This window comes from Dendropsophus ebraccatus, chromosome 10, assembly GCF_027789765.1.
Source record: "Dendropsophus ebraccatus isolate aDenEbr1 chromosome 10, aDenEbr1.pat, whole genome shotgun sequence".
Lineage (NCBI taxonomy): Eukaryota > Metazoa > Chordata > Amphibia > Anura > Hylidae > Dendropsophus > Dendropsophus ebraccatus.
The window spans coordinates 59,667,468-59,692,963 of NC_091463.1; the positions used below are offsets into that span (position 1 = coordinate 59,667,468).

The window sequence follows — 25,496 nt, forward strand, 5'->3', positions numbered from 1 at the left end:
GCATATCATTTGTAACTGTACTTACTTGAGGAACAAAGACAACATGTCAGTTTTACCATAGAATGAAAGACGTAAAAAAAAAAAAGAGCGCCCCACCCCAAAATGAAGAAAGAAAAAAAGTTTTTTCTTTCAGTTTTTTGGTTTTGCAGCAGATTTTATGGAAACATTAAATATGTACTGTAGTTGCAAGTACAGTTGGTGTAGCAAAAAATAAGGCATCTTGTGGGTCTGTAAGTGAAAAATTGCAAGCGCTTTGGTCTGTTAAACATGAGGTAAAAACAAAAGCGCAAAAGTAAAAATTGGTTAGGTCCTTTAAAGGGTTAACAGATCAAAAATATAGCAGTTAGTGGCCTCATACACCTAAATTAACGTAAATTCAGTAAATTCAGTAAATTCAGTTAAACCCTGAAGGGGTTTAACTACTATAGACTGACATCACACACACATATACACACACATATATACACACACACACAAAGTTGAAACACAGTTAATGTTGGTTAAAGCGCAACTTCAGCCCAAAAAAAATCTTTCAAATCAGCTGGTGTCAAAAAGTTCCAGGGATTTGTAATTTAATTCTATTAAAAAAACGCAAGTCTTCCAGTACTTATCCGCTACAGTATGTCATAGGCATAGACACTGATATGCAGGACATACAGCAGTTGATAAGTATTTTTTTTAAAATAGAAGTAAATTACAGATCTCTGCCACTTTCTGACACCAGTTGAAAGCAAAGAAAAAATTAGCTGGAGTTGCCTTTTAACAGTTGAGATGTCTATTCTGAGGGGTTCTAAGAAATATAAAGACGTATGAATCCCATGAACTCGATAAGTCATTTCTAGGAACGTAACACTAGCCACATCCTGTGATTTGCACTTCAGTAAAGCGCCCAAAAGGCATTTTAGTTGTGGCTATCATCTGTTATGGCCGCATGCCCGGCCACAAGGTCTCCATTTCAGTTGCATGTGATTGTAGCTGAACGTTTCGTAGCTGACTCATGGCACCTCTCAGGAGGCCTCAATGTCTACTACAAATTAAAGGGATATTCTCTAGGAAAAATAGTTTGAACTATTGTGAGATGGTGGTCAGTAGGTAGCCTAGACAATGAATTGTCAACAATTGACGGGGAAATAGCAGTATATGAGGAGGAGTTTGCTAAATTAATACATTTGCCAAAATATTAACTTGACAAGCCCGAAGTAGTGTTAGTTGAGATGGGAATACCCCTTTTAAGTGCTTAACTCCCCAGCTCACTGCAATCTTTATCTCGCTGAAGGAGACAATGTGAACTATATTACAGCAAGCTGGGGAGTGAATCACTCACTTAGACAAGTACTATCTATGTCTAGTAACTCGTTAACAGATTAATCAAAACTGTTGATATGTCTCTAGGACATGTCAGAAGTTATTTTTGAAGGGATATTACCCATTTAAACATAATCTAAACAAGGCTATATCACAGAAAAAAAAAGTTTTAATAGACTATTTTCTGTCTTTTAGATTGGAATTCAATGACCTACCTCAGAATAAAATCTGTGATGTTATAGGACTCGTAACCTATGTTGGAAGATGTGAAAGATTACGAAAAAGAGGTACGTAGGTTATAGCTTCCATGTTATTATATGTAAGTCAGTCTTAACTTGATGAATAAGGCAAATATATACATAGGCCTACTTTACCTGACATAGGGCAAACACTGTCATTTTGGGTTCCATTAACCTGTGCAACAACTTTTGGCGTTAAGGAATAAGCTTTATTTTTTTTAAATCTGACTGGTCTCATTTAATGTGCTGTCAAGTTTGTAAAACTAAAAGTAAAACTATCAGAAGGCTAGACAAAGCTAAACTATTGATATCTCCCACACAGGGCACAGAGGATGAAGGTATGTCTCTTACCTTCATCCTCACCACCCATTCCATGCAGTTTTACGTTTATTTGCTATGCTAATAAGGTGGTTTGGTGCACTGGGGGCGAGTCTACCTCCCCCAGTGCACAAACCTGGTCGGCCTGCTCTGCACTATAAGTCTATGCAGCTGCTTGGACCCAAAGGATTGACAGCGGCAAAATGCAGCGTGCTACCCCTACTGATCAAAGTACACTTTAACTTTTATTGCACTTCACATGAAAGCAATATCAGAAGCGACGTTTCGACCAACTGGAGCATTCTAACCTGCTGAGAAATACTTATAGGAGGCCTTACACAGAGACACATGGTGTTTTTTAATATGGCACCATTTTTCTTCTTTTCAAATCGGCTGCTGAAAGTTTTACAGATTTGTAATTTACTTCTGTTTAAAAAAATCTCTAGTCTTCAAGTATTTATCATCTGCTGTATGTCCTGCAGGAAGTGGTGTATTCTTTCCAGTCTGACACTGTGCTCTCTGCTGCCATCTCTGTCTGTGTCAGGAACTGTCCAGAAGAGGTTTTCTATAGGGATTTGCTACTGCTTTGCACAGTTCCTGACATGGACCTACTGTAGGTGGCAGCAGCGAGCACTGTGTCAGACTGGAAGTACTGGAAGACTTGAGATTTTTAAATAAAAGTAAATTTATATAACTTTCTGCCAATACTTGATTTGAAAGAGGAAAAATTGCTGGGGTTCCCCTTTAACTATTTTATTAATATGTAAACCAGGCTGTGTAATGCACTGGGAGAGGGGGTACTTTACCCTTTGGAGCACTGATACAGTCGCCTGTTTACTTTTCATATCATGATGCTGCGGCTGCCCCTCTTGCAGTTACAGCTGCTGCGGAGGGCTGGCTCAGTATTCATTAGGGGCATTGCCAGAAGAGTGAGCAGACAGTCATCTCATTGCACAGAGGGGCAAGGCACCACCCCTCGTGTACCAAACAGCCTGGTTTCCATAAGAATAAAAAGGTTAATAAAACTGGTGCACCAGAGAGCCACATTGTGCCTCTGTTTAAGGTTCACCATAAGGGTTCCCTTTAAAAATGACCCATGCTCTTCTTTTCCCTTCTTTTATGTTCTTTTCTTCTATAAAAGATTGATTTGCCATGCAGTGAAACAAATTAGGACATATGACGCATGGACAACTGTTTGATGACTTGCTGGTATTCTGTTTATGATGGTAACCTGTATATTTTGGCGCAGTGTTTGTGATTGACATAATAGCTAACGTGTACTTGATTTTTCTGCACCTATTGCTATCATTTTGTAATGTTATCATTTTTGAATAAAAATGAAATTACACATGAAAATGCCTCAATATAGGTCTCCGGGGCAAAGATTCTCCAGGACATTATAAATAAAGGCGATTCAAGGAAGCTCTATATGTATTGATGCTTTGTAATGTCTGCTGCAACAATATGAGGCAATGTGTACATTTTAGGGACCTCCTCTACAGGCACCCCACTGTTTCTTACATACAGCATATATTTAAGTCAAGATATGTGTATCAGTGCTGTGTTCAGTTATTTAGATCTAATCTGCTGCGTATTTGCTGCGTATCGCAGCAGTAAATACGCTGTGTATACGGTGTGTGGGTTTATACCCTAATAGTACAGACTGAGGGTAACTGAGAAACCAGTTATCTGCAGAACCATTTTTCTAGCAAGTCTAGATTGTTACACTTATTGTTGTGATGTTGCATGTTAGTTTTGAAGACAGAGAACAAATTCAGGACTTATAACTAAATTATTGTCTTTCAATGTCCTTGATTTCTGTCTTTCCATTAGATGAATTTGAAGATTTCTGGGTACATCGATGGGTTCAAATGATTGATGGGACTTCAGACCAGCCATTTCTACTTGAAATTTTTGCAACCTCACAGCCGGATATATTTGAAAAGATATGTCCAAGTATGTATGAAGAATGGCATTGGTGCCTAATGAACGTGTATTAACTAAGACATATGAAGGGGAACATGTCGCCCAAACCACAGGCAGCATGAAACAGGCATGCTCACTACAATGATTTACTGTAAAAGACTGCAGCTTTACAAAGAAATAATAGCTTTAAGCCTTTCACATCGCTGCATCGTCTTTTAGCATCAGCAACATGATTCGTACACTACGGCTGACACCTGCTGCTTTCATTAAAACATCATATTGTCAACATAGCCAGTCTGACAAGTGTAGCACAAATAATAAAAAAAATTATAAAAAAAAGCCTTCCCCTAAAAAAAATTATTCCCTCGACTTTCATATTTTTCAAAGCAAAAGTAAATATATTTGGTCTCATGCAGAATTGTCCAAACTAATAAAATGTTATCACTTCAATACATTAAATGTGTAAATGAAAATTGCAAATTTTTAGTCACATCGTATATGAGAAAAAAGTTTAATAAAAAGCCCCAGAATCAAAATGTCCCATTCACTCCATTTTTAAGCATATTAGTTTTTAGGATTTCTTTTTTTTTTTTATATAAGTAGTAGAGAGTAACGCTGTAATTGTACTAACCCACAAAGTACAGATGCCTCAGTATTACTGTGAAGACCCCCCCACCCCCAAATTACAAAATTTTGGTAAATTTTTTAAATCTTCCCCACTGATAAGGCTTTTATAAGGTGAGGAGTATTAAAGCTTACCTGTCCAATAATAAAAACTTTTGAAATGTCCTGGGGACATGTCAAAAGTTTTTATTGATCAGGGTCTGACTATTCAGTAGAACGAGTGAGAGGCGATCACACTGTCAAGTTCCTCTCCTCACTTTCACTTGGTTCCAGGTTACATGACACAGACCTGCGACTGAATGCACTAGGTGTGCACACAAGTAAAATTTTTATGTTTTATGTTTTTGTTTTTATTTTGAGTCGAGGGATAGCTAGAAACAACATAGCTAAACAAAGAAAGGCCTCCTACAGTTGGCGTTCAGTATTGGAATTCTAGAAAATACCTTCAATTAAAGGGGTAGTGCGGCACAGTTATGCTCAGCCAATCGCGGCTGAGCATCTAATGACGCTGCAGAAGGCGGCCTGCACTAGGGACGGTCGGAGCGGTTCGGCCGAAGATTATGTTTGGCACAAGATGGCGGACGGACGCGACACGGATCAGGTAATGTATAATGCACCAACACTTCGGGTACACGTGTGGGTTGGTGGGACACGGGAAGGGGGCGATTCACAGACATAACATACATTACAAAGTTGTATAACTTTGTAAAGTGTGTGTTATTCTGTGAATAATTTCCTAGCGCCGCACTACCCCTTTAATATCTCATAAAGGAGACCCCTGTCTGTATGTCCTGTTAGGGCATATGAATAAAATAGAGGTGGGGGGGGGGAGGCTTCTTTTTCTCTAGACCCCTTTCTGTGTACCCTATGTATTACACAAATGGTCTGTTACCTGAATAGCTGACAGGTGAGATGCTTCACCATGTGAATATGTGTAGTAATTTATTTTATTTTTCCTAGTGTCTTATTTGGTGTGCACCCAGATGCGTGTGATGCAAGAATACCCAGAGGATGTCTCCTATAAGCCTTATCTTACAACTACTAATGAAAGTCAAGTGTTTATAACTGGTAAGAAAAATACAGTGATTAAATCTCATTCTGTTGGGATTTTTAGACTTTTCAGCAAAGGAAATAAATATATATTTTTTTAACTACTTCCTGCTATTTTTAGCATTTCTGTATTCATCAAACTCCAACCAGCTATGTCTATTGGGATTGAGTTATGGCTCTTGTAATACAGAAATAATTTTTTTTCTAAAATGTTTTATTTTAAAGTGTCACTGTCATCTAATTTTTTTTGCAGATATCAATAGTACAGGCGATTTTAAGAAACGTTGTAATTGGGTTTATTAGGCGAATATGCCATTATTTGCATTCAAAAAACCTTTCCCCAGGTCCCCCCTCCCTCCTCTCTCATTCACTGCTCATTATCAAGAAATCTCGACTGGTTTACATCAGTCGGGTCCTGTCTGTTCTATGGAGAGGGGAGGGGGGAGGAGGGAGATTAGTCAGCGCAGAGAGCAGAGGACAAAGGATTACACAGCGGGACCTGTGTGAAAGCACTATTCAGAGGTCAGAGAGGTCAGTGCTCACCTTATAGGTGATAGCCTGGTGATGTAGCTGTAAATTTAAGTCTTTGTTGTCCTGTTTTGGTGCCTCATCTCCCTCCACCCCTCCCCTCTCCATAGAAAACAATGAAGACAGGGGGGAGAGCTTCACCCCTAACTGTTTTTTTCGTGATAAAAATGCATTTTTGGGGGAAATAAACCCAATTACAAAGTTTCTTAAAATCGCCTGTACTATTGGTTTCAGCAAAAAAAAATTTTAACGACAGTGACATTTTAATGTTTTTAAAGTCCTAAAATATAAATTAAAAAACATTTGCATCGATACTACATACTGTACTGATGATGTATCCACATTGTGTAGCGGTGGCGGCCTGTAACTGCAGTTACACATAGCCACCGTTATGGTGTGTTCACACATACAGATTTTTGGTTGCATTTGGTGCAAACAAAGCCAGGAATGGATCTGAAAAGAGGAGAAATCTCAGTTTTTCCTTTATAACCTCTTCTCTGTTTATAGTCTGTTCCTGGCTTTGGCTTTAATAATTGCAATGGAAAATCTGTATTTGTAAACACACCCTTACAATGAACAGACAATCCTGGTTCGCTGTGCAGCGTGGGTGCCGGCTGTCAGCACCCTGCCAGTTAGTTACTAATTGGCTATGCTGTGGATAGCTCATCAGTAGGTTTTGCCTGGAAACTGTCTCATAAGCTTCATCTCATCTCTTCTGCATCCATATGTTTTATTACTATATCTGGGTCATGTGACCTCCAATATGCCACCATCTTGACTGCAAATATCCTATCAATCCCATGATGCATCAGCACAGCATCACATAGATAGCTAGGGACATTACTATTTCTTCCTACTGCATGGACAGTGTAATAATCCTCATCTCTATATATCTCTGACTAAATTAAGAGAATAGAAGTATGCAGTAATGATCATTAGTAACTGTGATGGAGTGTGGGCAAAGTCACAAGGTCATGGTTTACAGAAACAAAAGAACGGTACATGGATGTAGGTTACTTTAACTAAAGAAACAGATTATTATTTTTTTTTTTCATATATTAGGTACCTGGTTTACCAACTTTACTTAGTAGGAAAATCAGCAGCCCCTGAAGGGTTTAAAGCGAATGTACCAGTTCGATAATGAATTAATGTTAGTAATAAATTTATTTTCTTTTTCCTCACTACCTGGTCGGCGCCGGTGCGGAGATCCCAGTGGCACAGTCCATTTTTCAAAATTCCTGTTATTGGGGAAGGTTTCTTCATGTGAACTAAAAGGATGCTGGTTGACCTCAGAGAGCTCAACCAAAACACAGCAGAGACACCATCACGTGTCTCGACGTCGGTGAACTAGCCAGACCTTCCTCTGGGAAGGAACAACCAAGCCAAGGAATGTCTCCAATTAAGGAAATCACCTAAGCAAGGTATCCATCCACAGACAGCTGTTTCGGGGTTTTGCACCTCATCAGTGTGGAGTAGGTTTCTGGCTAGTGGGAGCAATGACTAGTAAGTGCATGCAAAAGGACAATGGTTGATCTCAGGGAGATCAACCAAAACACCGCAGAGACACCAGAGAAACCTACTCCACACTGATGAGGGGCAAAAACCCTGAAACAGCTGTCTGTGGATGGATACCTTGCTTAGGTGGTTTCCTTAATTAAAGACATTCTTTGGCTTGGTTGTTCCTTCCCGGAGGAAGGTCTGGTTAGTTCAATGATGTCGAGACACGTGATGGTGTCTCTACAGTGTTCTTTTGCATATTTGATTTTTCAGGGGGCAATGTTCTAGAATACACTGACGTTGAGACATGTGATGGTGTCTCTGTGGTGTTTTGGTTGATCTCCCTGAGGTCAACCATTGTCCTTTTGCATGCACTTACTAGTCATTGCTCCCACTAGCCAGAAACCTACTCCACACTGATGAGGGGCAAAAACTTCGAAACAGCTGTCTGTGGATGGATACCTTTCTTAGGTGGTTTCCTTAATTGTTGACATTCCTTGGCTTGGTTGTTCCTTCCCGGAGGAAGGTCTGGTTAGTTCAATGATGTCGAGACACGTGATGGTGTCTCTACAGTGTTCTTTTGCATATTTGATTTTTCAGGGGGCAATGTTCTAGAATACACTGACGTTGAGACATGTGATGGTGTCTCTGTGGTGTTTTGGTTGATCTCCCTGAGGTCAACCATTGTCCTTTTGCATGCACTTACTAGTCATTGCTCCCACTAGCCAGAAACCTACTCCACACTGATGAGGGGCAAAAACTTCGAAACAGCTGTCTGTGGATGGATACCTTTCTTAGGTGGTTTCCTTAATTGTTGACATTCCTTGGCTTGGTTGTTCCTTCCCGGAGAAAGGTCTGGCTAGTTCACTGACGTCTTCATGTGAACTGGCCCACTCTATGCACTGGAGGTGGGCCCATCGCCCACAGTGTAATAATTTTCCCAGCCCCTTGGTGCCGCGTCTCCATTAGAATCAAGTGTGGCTGCGTCACCAAGGGGAGAGGCTATCATTACACGGGCGGTGCCAGGCCTCCCTCGGTGCATAGAGTGGGCTGGTGCACATGACAAAACCGACAATAATCTCGGGAAATGGGCGTAGCTTTGAAAATTGGACTGTGCCACTGGGATCTCCGCATCGGCTCCAACAAGGTAGTGTAAAATTTCACTACTCGAACTGGGACATTTGCTTTAAGTTTGATGCCCTATGCTTGGATACTTGCTGCCCCCTTCATTTCTATTAGGTAATAGCTAAGACTGAACAGCTGGTCTCCCGAGAATCAGACCCACACCCAAAGGATAAGCCATCAGTGTTAAAGAGCTAAACAAACCCCTAAAATGGAAATGAATAATGGTTTGAAAAATTATTTTTAAAATACAGCCATTTATTTTTATGAACTTTTCTGACTGTGTAAGAAACAATTGTTTCCTTCCTGCATTGTCTGTATGGACAGCACAGCAGCGTATGTGTGATTTATGTCAGCTGAATTTAATGTCAGTCTACTGACAGAAAAATCCTAGATTATGATGGCCTCAAGGAAATGAGCACTAACCCATCCCCTAAGAGCATAAGGTTGCTTATAGAGACTTTGTGCATATTGCATAATACTGCTATTCTGCCATATCTCATCCTCCAGCAGAACTGTAGAGCTGTCAGTGAGCCATCTCGGTTAGTAATAGCCTTCAGTCTGTCCCTTGTTCTGTGAACAAGTAATTGGATGAGCAGCAATTTTTCTGTCATGATGTCACCTGGTGAAAGTGGAAAACCAGGGCACTACTGTGATAGGGGATCTCTGCAGGTAAGTATCACTTTTTTTTTTTTTTTAATAAGGCTTCCTGAACTCCTCTTCTGCTGGAGTAGATGCTTATAAATCTTGCTCTTGGTTTATCAGGTGGTGCAGTTCATGAATGTGACCTTTTCTTTTATTTTCAGGTTATCATATAGGACAGCCATACAGAAGCGACGAGAAAGTAAAGAACTATATAAAATGGACAAAAACTCAAAATGAAGCTGAAATCAGGAAGAAAACGACAATTGGCGGCTACCAACCCTATCCACCAATCCCATCAACCTTTGCCAAGTTCTGTAATGATAGAAAAAGTTAGTTTTATTTAGTGTTCTTCATACTTTTTTATTTTCCGTAGTCAACCTGCATGGAAAGTTTGCATAACACGCATCCTATTATATTCCTAGGGACATGTTACTTGGCATAATCCCTCCATAACATAGATTATAGACACATTTTGGCATAATCTCTGTGACATACAGGATATACACTTTTTGTCTAGCCTTTAGTACTTCAAGAAGTTTTCTTGAACTTTGCCTTGGGGGACTTTCTTTATTTGGTACCTTTGGTACTGTTCAGTACATGCACAGACGTGGATGTTGCTATGCTGAACACTGCAGTGAAGGAGTGGTGCATGTGACTAGACCAAAATTCTCAGTAAACCATCCTTACAGAATCCTCCGGCAAATGGTAGTAGCTTGAAAGCAATAATCTCACTTTAGATATTAGCCTGCATGCATTGTAAGCTCTGTTTTTACCTGATTTTGCTCAGAAATTCAATGGAAGAGATTTGTTTGCTTTACTTAGAAATACAAATGGACGTATATTAACTACAAAATGTATACATTCAAATATATATATATTTTTTTGCAGCCGAGGAAATACTGACCACCATCAGGGAATTGAAAACAATAGTTGAGCAGCTTCATTACAGGGAGCACAAGCGTGTCGCTGTACAGGGTATTATCGCTGCTTGTGCATTTATTGATAATACCCCTAAAATGGAAACGGTATGTGTGTATATTATCTGTGATTTTTTCATGAGGAGGATGTCTTAATGTCTCAAGCATGCTTAAAATATATAGATGTGGGGTTGTGATCAGCATGGTTGCTTCCAGTTTAAGGGCCATATTAGGGCGAATCGGCAGATCATCGGTCCGTGTAATAAAGACAACGATTAGCTGATAACAATGATCATCGGCTGATCGTGTCTTTAGGTCCGGACCTAAAATCATTGGTCGCCGGCTGATGAATCTGTAAATAAAATAATAAAGTTCATATATTACCTCTCCACACTGCCTGGTGTTCTCTTTGCTTCTGCCTGCAGCTTCCGGTGCAACTTTAGAGCTGGTTTCTGAAGTAACAGGCTGCTCAACCAATCACTGGCTGAGCCGTGGCTGCTGTAGTCAGTAATTGGCTCTGAAGGCTGTGAAGTTGCACTGGAGGCTGTGGGCAGAAGCGAAGAGAACACCGGGGAGCGTGAAGAGGTAATGTATTAAAGCAAGGGCTGCTTGGACATCCCTAACTATGTCTGTGCAGCCCCTTGCTGCATGATGATCAAGCCATGTAATAGGCTCAGTGAATGAGCACTAAACTTGCAGATCGCCGCTTGTTTACCATAGTGATCCAGGCTTCTTCCTGCTTGTCTGATGTCTCAGGAACTACTCACTCTGCCAGTCACCGTGGTGTCCCACCTCAGTCTTTGTGGACAGTTCCTGCTGAGACAGCTTGTCTCAGAAGCAAGAAGAAGCAGGGGCCTAGATTATATCACCCACCCACAGTATTTTTTTATCCCCTTCCTGTCAGTAATATGTATATATACGTTCCTACTGCACATACCCCGTGGAATAGGAATGTATATACACGTTCCTGCACTGACAGGGCTTCTGATGTGTGCGGGACCGCTGCAGTGAGAGTGGTCCCGCACACATCAGTGTGTACGGGGCTGGAGGTAATGAGAGGCAGCTGCATCTCATTAACCCCTTAAACGCCGTGATCTATAGCAATCGCTGCGTTTAAGGTACTCAGTGACAGAACAAGCATCTGTCACTGAGTGGTCGGGACCCCTGCAGCATGTCCTGATCGCTTGTGCTGAAAGGCAGGAGTAATCCACTTAATCCTCCGTTCTGTCGGTTCGGCCATCTATGTATAGAGTCTGCTCTCAGGCAGGATGTATGCATAGATCGCCGATAACACTGATCTATGCTATGGCATAGCATAGATCAGTACATGCAATCTATTGATTGCATGTTTTACAGGGAAAAAAAAAAAGGTGTAATAAAAAAAAGTTTTTAATAGTATTAAAAAAAACCTTATAAACCCCCCCCCCATGCAATAAAAGTTTAAAATACCCCCTTGCCTATTATAAAAATATAAATAAACATTAAATATCGTAGCATGCGGAATTGTCTGATTTATTAAAATATAACATTATTGTTCCCGCACAGTGAACAGCGTAAAGAGAAGAAAAAAAAAACCTCACCAGGATTAAATTAATAAAAAGCTATAAAAAAATTTCTGTTAAACCAATATGCTATTAATAAAAACTAGAGATCATGGTGCAAAAAATGACACCCCAACCAGCCCTTTAGGTGGAAAAATAAAAGCGCTCTGGCTCTTAGAAGGCGGGGAGGAACATTGTATTAATTTGACTCGGACATCCGGGCTTCAAAGGGCTTTGTCTTGAAGTGGTTAAAAAAAAAATGTCTATGTACCCGGACAATGCCTTAAAGCGCCACTGTCGTTAAATTTATTTATTTTTTTTTTTTTGTAAAAATCAATAGTCCAGGCGATTTTAAGAAACTTTGTAATTGAGTTTATTAGCCAAATATGCCATTATCTGCATGTAAAAGCCTTTTCCCTGCCCCCCTCCTCTCCTTTCTGTCATCCACTCCTCAGAATCAGAAAATCTCGACAGTTTTTTTTTATCAGTTGGGTCTATCTGGTCTATGAAGAGGGGAGGGGGAAGGAGCAAGATTAGCGGGCAGCCGAGAACAAAGAATTGCCCAGCGGGGGAGCTATTCAGAGCCCTAATTAGAGGTCAGTGGTGACTGTCAGAGGAGAGAGCCCGGGATGTGAGTGTTTTAAAGGGGTTGTCCGGCGATAAAAAATTATTCACAGAATAACACACATTACAAAGTTATACAACTTTGTAATGTATGTTATGTCTGTGAATGGCCCCCTTCCCCATGTCCCACCACCCCCACCCGTGTACCCGGAAGTGTGGTGTGCTATACATTACCTGTCACGTGCCGACCACGGTCTCCGATCGTCAGCAGTGACGTCTTCTTCGGGAGGCCGGCGGATCTTCCCGAGTGCCGGCCGCCCTCTGCAGCGTCATCCGAAGCTCAGCCGCGATTGGCCGAGCATAACTGTGCTCAGCCAATCGCGGCTGAGCAGCTGATGACGTGGCCGCGTCATCAGCCGCTCAGCCGCGATTGGCTGAGCACAGTGATGCTCAGCCAATCGCGGCTGAGCTTCGGATGACGCTGCAGAGGGCGGCCGGCACTCGGGAAGATCCGCCGGCCTCCCGAAGAAGACGTCACTGCTGACGATCGGAGACCGTGGACGACACGAGATGCGGTGAGTATAATGCACCACACTTCCGGGTCTAGCGTGGGTGGGGGGAAACACAGGGAAGGGGGCCATTCACAGACATAACATACATTACAAAGTTGTATAACTTTGTAATGTGTGTTATTCTGTGAATAATTTTTTATCGCCGGACAACCCCTTTAAGTTTCCTAAAATCGCCTGTACTATTGATTTCTGCATTAATAATTTTAACGACAGTGACACTTTAAAGAGACCAGTTTTATTAGCATGCCCCTCATTCTCCATTATCATTTCTGTCATGTTGGTGGTCATAAAGCTTTCTCAGACTCAGAAGTATGCTGCTGGGTATTAACTTTCCAGATTTCTATCCTTTTTTAGGCAGAAAAGCTCTTAAATATATCTTAATAAAATGTATATTAAAGTGATTTCTTTTCTTATTGAATTGACACTACAATATATGTTCTTTCATACTTTTTTTTTGTCTTTGCAGCTTGAAGAATTTGCTTCTTTTCAGAAACCTAATATGCTGACTATTGGAAGCACAGAACCCAGCTGTGAGGAGCAGGTCCCATGCAGGTCTCCTGTGGTGGCGGACCAGTCTGGAAACCATTCAAAACGATATGCAGAACCACTTACACCTCAGATGGAAGCTTATAACCTGATAAAGAGAAGGAAAAAGCCAGACTCAGGACTAGACCAGTAAGTGAAGCTCTTATTCTTGGCAATGTGTACTACTTTCCTATGAGCCACTTATTTGTCCGTTACTCTTTGTTTGTTTGTCAGGCTGGCACCTGACTTCAATGTTTAGTGATCTTCACCAGGGAACGGCTGCACTTTTTTTCTTTCTCTTCTCCAATGAAAGTGGCCATTTTACTGGAAAAATCCCAGTATTGGTGAAGTGCATGCACTGGCGGCTGCACATTTTTTGATGACATATGAGTACAATGCATTTACAGATGTGAAATAGCTGAATTTGTCATTGCATTGTATGTACTTACCCTGTCTGGGTAATTTAGTGTATTAAAGGGGTTATATTATAAACATTTTCCATGAAATATTCAAGTTTTCACACTGGCCATTAAAGCTTTCACAGTAGACTATCTGCATCCCACTTTTCAGCTTTGCTGTGTGGACTGAATTAGAAAAGGGGAGTGGTAATAAATGACAGTATTGCTGTACTGCTTATATACTAACTGGAGAGTCATACACAGAGATTCATCTTCTATATTGTATAGTGCTGTATCCTGCCTTAAGGGTTGCACTTGTTCCCATTCCTCAACTAATAAGTCCCTTTCAATACAGCAGTAATAAAGTAGATTTTCAGATGCTAGTTTTATAATATAGGCACAACACATTACTGTACAAAGATATTAAGGTTACCAAATGACTGCATGATCAAGTCACACAGTGGAACTTAAAAAGGGATCAACAAAGTTTATAGCAAAAAAAAAAATACTCAAAAAAAATGTATCCATCAGGCAACCGTACAACTGGGATTGGAGTGGCATTATACAACAGCAGCGCGGGAGCCAGGGAGGTAAATATAAGTTGTTGGTTTTTTTTTTCCTCTGTCGAGATGAAAATGGAAGGGGAAAAATTTCTTAAGTGCCATACTGCACTTCACCTTCGGCGATAAAAAGGTATTCTTTAGAGATGAGCGAACCGGGTTCGAGTTGATCCGAACCCGAACGTTCGGCATTTGATTAGCTGGGGCTGCAGAACTTGGATAAAGCTCTAAGGTTGTCTGGAAAACATGGATACAGCCAATGACTATATCCATGTTTTCCACATAGCCTTAGGGCTTTATCCAACTTCAGCAGCCACCGCTAATCAAATGCCGAAAGTTCGGGTTCGGATGGACTCGAGCATGCTCCAGGTTCGCTCATCTCTAGTATTCTTATCTCAGCCTGGATAGGAAGGTGGGAACCCATTCTTGAAAGCAGTCTGCAGCCTCCTTAAAGTAGGAAGCTGGATGCAGTGTGTTCATCACATTGAGCTTTCTTCCCTGCCCGATCACACAGATCTGACCCAGGCAGGAGAAGGAAAAGCCACAGCTTCACAGGTCTCATAGTGATCAGGCACAGGTTTCCTGGAATGCCCTGACTGCTTCTCTACACTATACATTATGTGGCTCGGTACTGCCTCATTGACAAAGTGGGTCACTTCTTGGTAACCATTAACACTTTTATACAATGGCAAAGGTGTCCTTATCTTTTTACGGTAGGAATATAAATGTAAAACCTTATTAGGATTGTTGTGCACTCTGCTATGGCAATGCCATACACATATTTGACAGAATTGGAGGATTATTTAGAGGGATTTATATAGTATTTATTGAACAAATTTACCCTTGGAACAGGAAAAAAAACTAAAAAACTTTAATTTAATTGATACCTGCCAGAAATCCACTTAAATAATAGGGAAGTTCTGTGTGTAAAGTATTAAAAAAAAAATAGAGGTCAAGAAAAGCTTTGACAATCCGTTATTTCAACAGCCCTCTTATACTACAACGATTTATAAAATGGTTCCTCGCTGTCCCCTTTGCTGCAAAGCCAATTAAGCTTCCTTTCAGCTTTATGATATAACACCTAAGAGCTGCCGCCATTTGGGCCTCACAGGCTCCGGTTTCATCTCAGGCCAATTAAAAAATAATTAATAACGTGAAAGTAGATGATACTTTGATGTAGATTAAAGTGATCTGACATGAACATGCACAATTTCTTTAGCTGAGCAACTTTGTAAGCGCTTCAAGGTTTGCCCCATACTCTTCTTTTTTTGATCACCCTCTACGAATATTCTTTTAGTACATAATGAATCTTAATGCAATAATATCTTGTATTAAAATTGTAAACCTTGTCTAGGAGGCCTTAGAATTGTATACTACATGTGGTTAATAATGAAATAACTTGGTGAACACAAGCACAGTTTTTTTTTTTTTTCTAGGACACAAGGGACAGAAGTAAATGCATGAAAGAAAAATGTTTCTCTGGAAAAAATATATAAATATTTTTAAGCATAAATTATCATACTTTTTTCTTCCAGTACTGACTCCGAACTGGAGAATATTTCAGTCATGCAGCCCTCAGACAAAAATGTGGACTCCAGGTCTCAGGAATTCCTACATTTTGAAGGTAAGTTTAGGCTAATGTTTTTGTTGCACAAAATTAAGATATATTGATAAAATAACTGTTACTTAACCTCCTTTCTGACATTTGATGTGAATGTATGCCATGGAAGCCTGTCACTTAAGGACATATGGCATACATGTACGTCCTAAACTCCAGGGGCTCTATGAAGCAAGCTCAGGAGCCTTACCGTTAATGGCGAGCAGCAGCAATCTTGCTCCTGCCTGTCATTAACCCCTTAAACACCACTGTCACTGTCCGATCAAGACAGTGTCCTGATCGTTTTCCCTGACGGAGGTCTAATACTTTATTCGCTGCAGGCAGCAGTCTGGAAATCACAAAAATTTAAATTTGCTGTTCTTAAGGTGACTGTCCTTAACCCCTTTGTGCTGCAGCTAGTTTGGACCTTAATGACCAGGCAAATTTTTCAAAATCTGACCTGTCTCACTTTATGCTCTTATAGCTCAGTGATGCTTTAACGTATGCTAGCGATTCTGAGATTGTTTTTTCGTGACATATGGCACTTTATGTTAGTGGCAAAATTTGGTCACTACTTTGTGTGTTTTTTGTGAAAAACATCAAAATATCATGAAAAATTAAAAAAATTTGCATTTTATGAACTTTGAAATTCTCTGCTTCTAAAAAAAGAAAGTCGTAGCACATAAATTAGTTACTAAGTCACATTACCAATATGTCTTCTTTATTCTGGCATAATTTGGTAAACATATTTTACTTTTTTAGGGTGTTATGGGGCTTAGAAATTTATCAGCAAATTATCACATTTTCGTGAAACTGATTTTTTTAGGGACCAGTTCTTTTTTTAAATGGATTTAGAAGTCTGGTATCCTGAAAACCCCCATAAGTGACCCCATTTTGGAAACTACACACCTTAAAGAATTAATCTAGGGGTATAATGAGCATTTTAACCCTACAGGGGCTGGAGGAAAGTATTCACAATTAGGCAGTAAAAAAATTGAAAATTTAAATTTTCCAATAATATATACGTTTAGATTAAAGTTTCTCATTTTCAAAAGGAACATGAGAGAAAAAGCACCCCAAAATTTGTAATGCAGGTTCTCTTGAGTACAACGGTACCCCATATGTGGGCGTAAACCACTGTATGGGCACACAGCAGGGCTCAGAAGGAAGGGAGCGCCAATTAGCTTTTCCAATGCAGATTTTGCTGAAGAAGTTTCTGAGCGCCAGGTGCGTTTGTAGTGCCCCTGTAGTGTCAGCAGAGAGAAAACCCCCCATAAGTCACCCCATTTTGGAAAGTACACCCCTCAAAGAATTCATCTTGGTGTGTGGTGACCATTTTGACCCCACAGGTATTACAGGAAAGTATTCAAAAGAAGACAGTAAAAATGAAAAACTCGAATTCTTCCAATAATATGTTCGTTTAGTTTGAAATTTCTCAATTTCACGAGGAACAAGAGGAAAAAAGTACCCCAAAATTTGTAACGCAGGTTCTCCTGAGTACAATGGTACCCCATATGTGGGCATAAACCACTGCATGGGCACACAGGAGGGCTCAGAAGGGAAGGAGCGCCAATTAGCTTTTTCAATGCAGATTTTGCTGCAGAAGTTTCCGAGCGCCAGGTGCGTTTGCAGTGCCCCTGTAGTGCCAGCGGAGTAAAATCTCGCCATAAGTCACTTCATTTTGGAAAGTGCACCCCTCAAAGTATTCATCTTGGTGTGTGGTGACCATTTTGACCCCACAGGTATTAGAGGAAAGTATTCAAAAGTAGACAGTAAAAATGAAAAACTTAAATTTTTCCAATATTATGTTCTTTTAGTTTGAAATTTCTCAATTTCACGAGGAACAAGAGGAAAAAAGTACCACAAAATTTGTAACGCAGGTTCTCCTGAGTACAATGGTACCCCATATGTGGGCGTAAACCACTGTATGGGCACACAGGAGGGCTCAAAAGGGAAGGAGCGCCAATTAGCTTTTTCAATGCAGATTTTGCTGAAGAAGTTTCCGAGTGCCAGGTGCGTTTGCAGAGCCCCTGTAGTGTCCACAGAGTAAAATCTCCCAATAGGTCACTCCATTTTGGAAAGTGCACCCCTCATAGAATATATTTTGGGGTGTGGTGAGCATTTTGACCCCACAGGTGTTAGAGGAAAGTATTCAAAAGTAGACAGTAAAAATGAAAAACTCGAATTTTTCCAATAATATGTTCCTTTAGTTTGAAATTTCTCAATTTCACGAGGAACAGGAGAGAAATGTCACCCCAATATATGTAAAGCAGGTTCTCCTGCGTAGAACGGTACCCCATATGTGGGCATAAACCACTGCATGGGCACACAGCCGGGCTCAGAAGGGAAGGAGCGCCAATTAGCATTTTCAGTGCAGATTTTTCTGAAGAAGTTTCTGAGCGCCAGGTGCGTTTGCTGAGCCCCTGTAGTGTCAGCAGAATAGATTCCCCCCAAAAGTCACCACATTTTGGAAAGAGCACCCCTCAAAGAATTCATCTTGGTGTGTGGTGACCATTTTTACCCCACAGGTATTAGAGGAAAGTATTCAAAATTGGCCAGTAAAAATGAAAAACTCGAATTTTTCCAATAACATGTTGGTTTAGTTTGAAATTTCTCAATTTGACGAGGAACAGGAGAGAAAATTCACCCCAAAATCTGTAACGCAGGTTCTCCTGAGTAAAACGGTACCTCATATGTGGGCATAAACCACTGTATGGGCACACAGCAGGGCTCAGAAGGGAAGGAGCGCCAATTTACAGGAGCAAAACCGCAGCTAGTAATGGTTAACCTGCTGTGGTTACGGCAACGTGGGGTGGTTACAGGCAACGTGGGGTGGTTACAGGCAACGTGGGGTGGTTACAGGCAACGTGGGGTGGTTACAGGCAACGTGGGGTGGTTACAGGCAACGTGGGGTGGTTACAGGCAACGTGGGGTGGTTACAGGCAACGTGGGGTGGTTACGGGCAACGTGGGGTGGTTACGGGCAACGTGGGGTGGTTACGGGCAACGTGGGGTGGTTACGGGCAACGTGGGGTGGTTACGGGCAACGTGGGGTGGTTACGGGCAACGTGGGGTGGTTACGGGCAACGTGGGGTGGTTACGGGCAACGTGGGCTGGTTACGGGCAACGTGGGCTGGTTACGGGCAACGTGGGCTGGTTACGGGCAACGTGGGCTGGTTACGGGCAACCTGCTGTGCTTACAGACAATCTGGGATGGTTACGGGAAACGTGGGGTGGTTACGGGCAACCTGCAGTGCTTACAGACAATCTGGGGTGGATACGGGCAACGTGGGGTGGTTACGGGCAACCTGCAGTGCTTACAGACAATCTGGGGTGGTTACAGGCAACGTGGGCTGGTTACGGGCAACCTGCTGTGCTTACAGACAATCTGGGGTGGTTACGGGCAACGTGGGGTGGTTATGGATAAACTGAAGTTCTTATAGGCAATCTGGGGTGGGTACCTGTAATCTGACATGGGCACCGCAATCTGGAGGGGGTCATTGGCAATTTGGGGTGGTCAGAGGCGACGTGCGGTGGTCAGAGGCGACGTGCGGTGGTCAGAGGCGACGTGCGGTGGTCAGAGGCGACGTGCGGTGGTCAGAGGCGACGTGCGGTGGTCAGAGGCGACGTGCGGTGGTCAGAGGCGACGTGCGGTGGTCAGAGGCGACGTGCGGTGGTCAGAGGCGACGTGCGGTGGTCAGAGGCGACGTGCGGTGGTCAGAGGCATCGTGGTGTGGTCAGAGGCATCGTGGCGTGGTCAGAGGCATCGTGGCGTGGTCAGAGGCAACGCGCGGTGGTTAGGTGCAATCTGGGGGGGGTTACATGTAATCTGGCATGATTACGGGGAACCTGGGGGGGTTATGTGCAACCTGGAAGGGTTACAGACAATCTGGGATTGTTACTGATAAACTGAAGTGCTTATAGGTAATCTGGGGTGGGTACATGTAATTTGGGGTGGTTACGGGCAATCTGGAGGGGGTCACTGGCAATTTGCGGTGGTTACGGGCAACGTGCGGTGGTTACGGGCAACGTGCGGTGGTTACCGGCAACGTGCGGTGGTTACGGGCAACGTGCGGTGGTTACGAGCAACGTGCGGTGGTTACGGGCATTGTGCGGTGGTTACGGGTAATCTGGGGAGGGGTTAGGGGTAATTTGGGAGTAAACTGCAATTATTACTATAATAAAAAGTGTGTGTTTTATTTTTTTGTATGTTTGTCACTTTTTGTACTTTATACATTCATTTTCACTGTATTACTATGATTACTGTGATATTTTCTATCACAGTAATCATAGTTCAGTGACAGAGACCAAATTGGTCTCTGTCACTTTAAATTTTCAGAGCTTGGCTGGTTGTGAAGCGCATGCGCACTTCATAACCAGCCAGGACGTCGAGGAGGAAGGAGCTCCAGGAGCAGGTAACGTATATGGGGAAGGGGGGGTGACTGGGGGACGGGGGTGACAGGGGGGGTGGGGGGCGACTTGGGGGGTGGGGGGACATCACTTTTTATCCCCTGTCACCAATCATTTATGGTGACAGGGGATAAAAAGTGCCGGGAGCACATGGTACAAGCGATCAGCGGTATATAGTATATACCGCTGATCGCTTGTACCGGGACCCCACAGGGGGGTCCCCGATGACTGCCCCATGCTCTCCGCTACCTCCGGTGGCGGAGAGCATGGGGCTTTCATTCATTTTAACTTTTTAATCGCTGTGAACCGACGTTAGTCGGTTCACAGCGATGGCGGCGGCCATCTTGGAAATGATGGCCGCCGGGGGAGGGGGGTTAGTTATCGGGGCACTAGGGGGGTCTGATCTGGGGTCTGATATACACTTATTTCATCTCTCTGAAAGGTGGCGGCGGCACCGGTAATCCTCTTTACCGACGGCCGCCGCTATAACGTTAATAGCGGCGATCGTCGGTAAGGGGGGGGGGGCCGGGACGGACCTCACACACTGCCCCAACCCCTCAGCTACCTCCGGTAGCCGGGGGGATGGGGTGGGGGCCGTCCCGGCCCCGCAGCCTTATTCTCTGCCATCGCCGTAAAAAGCTGATGGCAGCAGAATAAGGCCCATTAGTGACCGCCGTAGAAAGCCGTATCGGCGGTCACTAAGGGGTTAAACAGTTTAAAGGTGGACTCCAGCAAAAACTAAAAAATCTGAAGTGTGGGAACACAATAAAGGATCTTTACTTACCTGTCCCTGTGCCTCTGCAACGCTGCTTCACTGCTCATAGATCCCCTCCGACCTCCTCTAGCTCCGCTCCTGCATCATCACAACCCTGCTTAGTCGTAAACTGGCTAAGTGAGCACTTCCTGCTGGGTCTTGACCTTTAAAAAAAATAACTTTTGACATTTCATGGCAACATGTCAAAAGTTTTGATCAGTCGAGTGTGGTTGCTTAGACCTCCAGCTTTTCCTAGCATGTACAGTACAAAAATAATAATCTATGGATCTGGGGGGCAGCGCTTAGGCTGAATCCACGGTAGACTGATTTGCTCTAGACAGGGAAATTTGCACGGAAAATCCGTAGTAGATGACAGTACCAGAAAAGTAGAAATGATTTTTGACTTTCACACAACAAAGGTTTATTGACTATTTGTAGTATGTTAATTTATGTTGCAGATTTGTTGCATATCTTCCCAGTTATAATCAATGAGAAGGTAAAATACAAACAATTTATGAAATCTACATTATCTCATGAATGTTTGATCAAACCAATCTAGTGTGAATTTATCCCTAAAGGGTGCGTTCACACCTACAGGATCTGCAGCAGATTTGATGGTGCAGATTTAATGTTGTGTTCAGTTATTTAAATGAAATCTGCTGCGGATCTGAAGCAGAAAATCAACTGCAGATCCTGTAGGTGTGAACGCACCCTTAAAGAGAATTCTGGCTGTCACTCTTCTTCCTGTGCCTTTTAAAGGGAACCTGTAACCTTTAAAATGCTACCTAAGCTATTGGCATCCTGTTATAGAGCAGAAGATGCTGAGCAGATCTATCTATCTGAATATATCAGTCTATCAATCTATTGACTGAAAGCTCTGTTGGTTCCAGTGAATGATCCTATCATTGAATGACGTTGTACACTGTCTTTTTTTAACACAGACTGATCAGGGATTTCAATCAACAAGATACAGATTTATACTGAATATTTTCCCTTAAAGATATGTAACTATCTGCTCAGTTCTTCCTGCTTCATCACATGGTTTCAATATACTAGATAGCTTTGTCTTGGTGACATGTTCATTTTAAAGGTACTGATCCACAATTGGAACTTATCCTATGCTGTGAATACAGGAAACGTTTTTGATCAAAGGGGCATCAGATTGTTTGGATCCCCTGCAATCTCTAGTCTCCCATCAGAACTGAGCGACAATTGTGTGTGCGCGCCACTCTACTTCACTATCTTGAAATATTGGGGGCCCCAGCAATCAGATTTTCCCACGCTCATACTCTTACAGGGCAGGGGTTAATGTCGGGATAATTCCTTGGCATACAATATGTTATTATCTTTGTGTAATTTATACACAGCCCAATGCTCCTAAAGATGATTAGAAATCCATATGCTCTCAAGATGTCCAGAATGACTGTTTGTTCCTTCATTCTTGTAGATTAGCTGAGATATTTCCTATTTTAATGACTGTGAAACATTAGTATTTGCTTACCCATGCAGATGAAGGAGCTGGAAGTGGTGTAACAGAAAGTGAAGCCAGTGATGAAACCTCCTATCACAGATTATCCTGGGAGAATCCCCTGTGGTCTGAGGTCAAGCAAAGTGTTAAGGAACATCTATGCTATAGCCAGTTATACCCAGAGAGCCTGACTCAAAAGTTTGAGTACAAACAGAGAGAGATTCTGATGCAGCTATATAACCTTCATCCAGCTAAAGACACAGACCTAACAAATCAATCCCCCAGCTTTACCAGTGCCGCCAAGCTCGGCCACTATGAACTGACAATACTGGGTAAGTGATATAACAGTCTCTACAGGAAAAATGAATGTTATGTTTTTATACTTTGATCATCCTCATCCTTTAGTATTATATTTCTTTCAATCCTGCATGAATAAAATTGATGGTTTATGCAAGGTGAGAATTTTAAGATGATTTATTAGACAACAGTCGTGGACTTATAGGACTCTGGTTGCCTGGTTAACACTGAACAAAAAACAGTGGTACAAAGAACAGAATATGCAAGGTAGTGAGTGCACTTGTAGACACTATCATAACAGTTTCGTTTGAATACCCTAATTTTCCAGGTTTTTCCATAGTAGCTGGTTTTCTTTTAACAGAGTATATATTCCCACATAAGAGGGCAAAGTAAAAAGTTCCAGGCCTTACCTAAAGATGCCGCCATTAGCGCTTAATTTTTTAAAGTGTTGCATAACTTCCTACTTTAGTGGGTTACATGGGATATTAATTCATTGTATTGTATTGGTTTGATGCCCCCCTCCCCCACCCTAGTAAGTGCCTCAAGCGATTTCAGTACAATGGAAAAAGTGGAAATTTGTACAGAGAATTTTTTTTTTCCTTTTATGCTTAACTGCAGCCGATATTAAAAATAAGATGAAGTTACTTTAGGGAGTTACATTCTTTGTCAAACACAATAGTTTAGCAACTGGCTTTCTAAATTAAAAATGTTTAGGTCAAGTACCAATGATGTACTGTGCAGCGGACATCCCAGTCAGATGACTATACCAGAAATTATTGTGGAAGTGAGAGATTAGATACTGTTGGCATGTCAACAGAACTTGTGCCTATTACTTTACTCTATAATTTGGGTATGATCAAGCTGTACTGCTTTCCCTCACACGTGATGAGACTTGGGTTTACCACTACAATCCCAAGAATAGGCTACGTTGACTATCTTTAAAAAGGGAAAAAAATGTGAACTAAAGAACAATGAAAAAAGGCCAAAAAATGTTGCTGCGTCAAGACTAGTTCACATATCGGTTAATTTTAGCAACTGCTAAAATTAACAAATTAGACTTTGTCTTGCATCTCCATCCACCATGCTCACCAGATTTAACCCCCGCTGTCTCTTTACAAATCTCGAAAAATGGTAATGAATGTAAAAATTGGCTTTGAGGGCTGTGATGAATCTGCCTGACATATCCGCCATAGGACATCATCGGGAAAGCTGTATCAAACTAAATGATAACTCTGTTGAGAAATATATGTTTTGTTATTGAGGCCTAGATCACATCTGCCCATCCAGTAAGATATACTTTTGAGAGATTTGCATTCTTTTCAACAGGTATAAATCAGAACATAGCAATAGATGTATCCTTACCAGTGTCTGAGAACTTGAGTGTGTTTGGTATGAATAACCTGCCTAATCCTCTCCAATCTGCGGGAGCAAGTAATAATGATGAAATCCAAGACCACCATTGGCTTTCCCTCAGAGGTAAGAGTCTTTTACCTACAGCGAGTTTTTTGTTTTTTTAAGGCAGGTTAGGAAGGGGTCTGGAAGCCATACTTGCCTTCCTCTTTCCCCCACTGCACTTTTGTAACAAAGCCCTGCCCCCTGATGTGCCACACTCCTTGCTTAGTGGTTGGTGTGAGACATTGGTTGAAGAGCAATCTGTTGCCGCAGCAGTGAACCCGCCTCAGCTGCTGACTGTCAGACTTTGTGAAACTATCCCTTTAAATGTTCAATAACTATATGAAAGGTATCAAATTGTCTGTGCAAAAGCAGACCCGCATCCTAAACTGTTCACCTCATTTACGTCCTGTATACTCCAGAGCTGAATCTACAATTCTGTAAACTTCATAGCTGGAATCTGACTCTGTTGCCTCCCCCCCATTAGTGCCATTGAGTAATTGAATGAACTAGTATTTGAGAATTGTGTATGTGCCATGCTTGTTTGGATTTCGCTACTGCCCCATGACACTAAGTAGTTGCATTTGTTAAATTTCAGGTGAGCTCGAGGAATATGCAAGAAAAAGGGATAGACTGCATGTCATCTGCATCTTAGACATCTGTCACCTTGGAGAAGGCAAAGTGGAAGTTTGCCTAAACAGAGTGTATTGTCCGACCATAGACAGCACTGATTAAATTCTACAGTATTAAATGAATGTCTTATTCTCATGCACTTTGTCATTTATCAGACAGTTTGATCTTATGATAAATGATTATTATTTTTAATTATGAGACATTTTTATTTAAAAGGTTTTTTAACTGAAATTCCATTGTTTTTTATTATATGAACTGTGCATTTATTTATATTTCTTATGTATTTGTTTCTTAGTTTTAAAAAAAATATTTTTAGCATATGTAGTTGACCTGTTTTCATTGTATAGTTTTTTTGTGCAACTTGTTGAGGCTATGGTGTTCTTCAGTACTGGTAAGTCTTCCCTCAAAAGTCACATGCGTATCAACTATGCAACAGGCGGAATAGTTCATTATTTAATTTTTTTTCAATTGCTTGTAGAAAAATAAGAATCATGTTTTGTACATACCCTGTAAAGAAACAAGGGTATGGGTTCCCCATTTATAATAGTGGTTGTAGCACACAGCCTCCACTAGAGGGAGTAAAACACATTTTGTTATACAGTTTACAATAAAGAT

The 25,496-nt window shown here is 41.6% G+C and overlaps 1 protein-coding gene across 1 annotated transcript in view; it reads left to right on the forward strand.

Moving 5' to 3' along the window:
* Window positions 1-25,264, forward strand: part of RADX (RPA1 related single stranded DNA binding protein, X-linked) — a 46,765-nt gene extending 21,501 nt beyond the window's left edge. Inside the window, exons 5-14 of the mRNA XM_069942947.1 lie at window positions 1,501-1,592; window positions 3,696-3,818; window positions 5,373-5,480; window positions 9,416-9,583; window positions 10,143-10,279; window positions 13,315-13,523; window positions 15,867-15,955; window positions 22,601-22,891; window positions 24,183-24,332; window positions 24,847-25,264. Of these exons, the coding sequence (XP_069799048.1) occupies window positions 1,501-1,592; window positions 3,696-3,818; window positions 5,373-5,480; window positions 9,416-9,583; window positions 10,143-10,279; window positions 13,315-13,523; window positions 15,867-15,955; window positions 22,601-22,891; window positions 24,183-24,332; window positions 24,847-24,983 (1,504 nt within the window). The 3' untranslated portion in view covers window positions 24,984-25,264. The remainder of the gene's footprint in view (window positions 1-1,500; window positions 1,593-3,695; window positions 3,819-5,372; window positions 5,481-9,415; window positions 9,584-10,142; window positions 10,280-13,314; window positions 13,524-15,866; window positions 15,956-22,600; window positions 22,892-24,182; window positions 24,333-24,846) is intronic.
* Window positions 25,265-25,496: the final 232 nt, after the last annotated feature.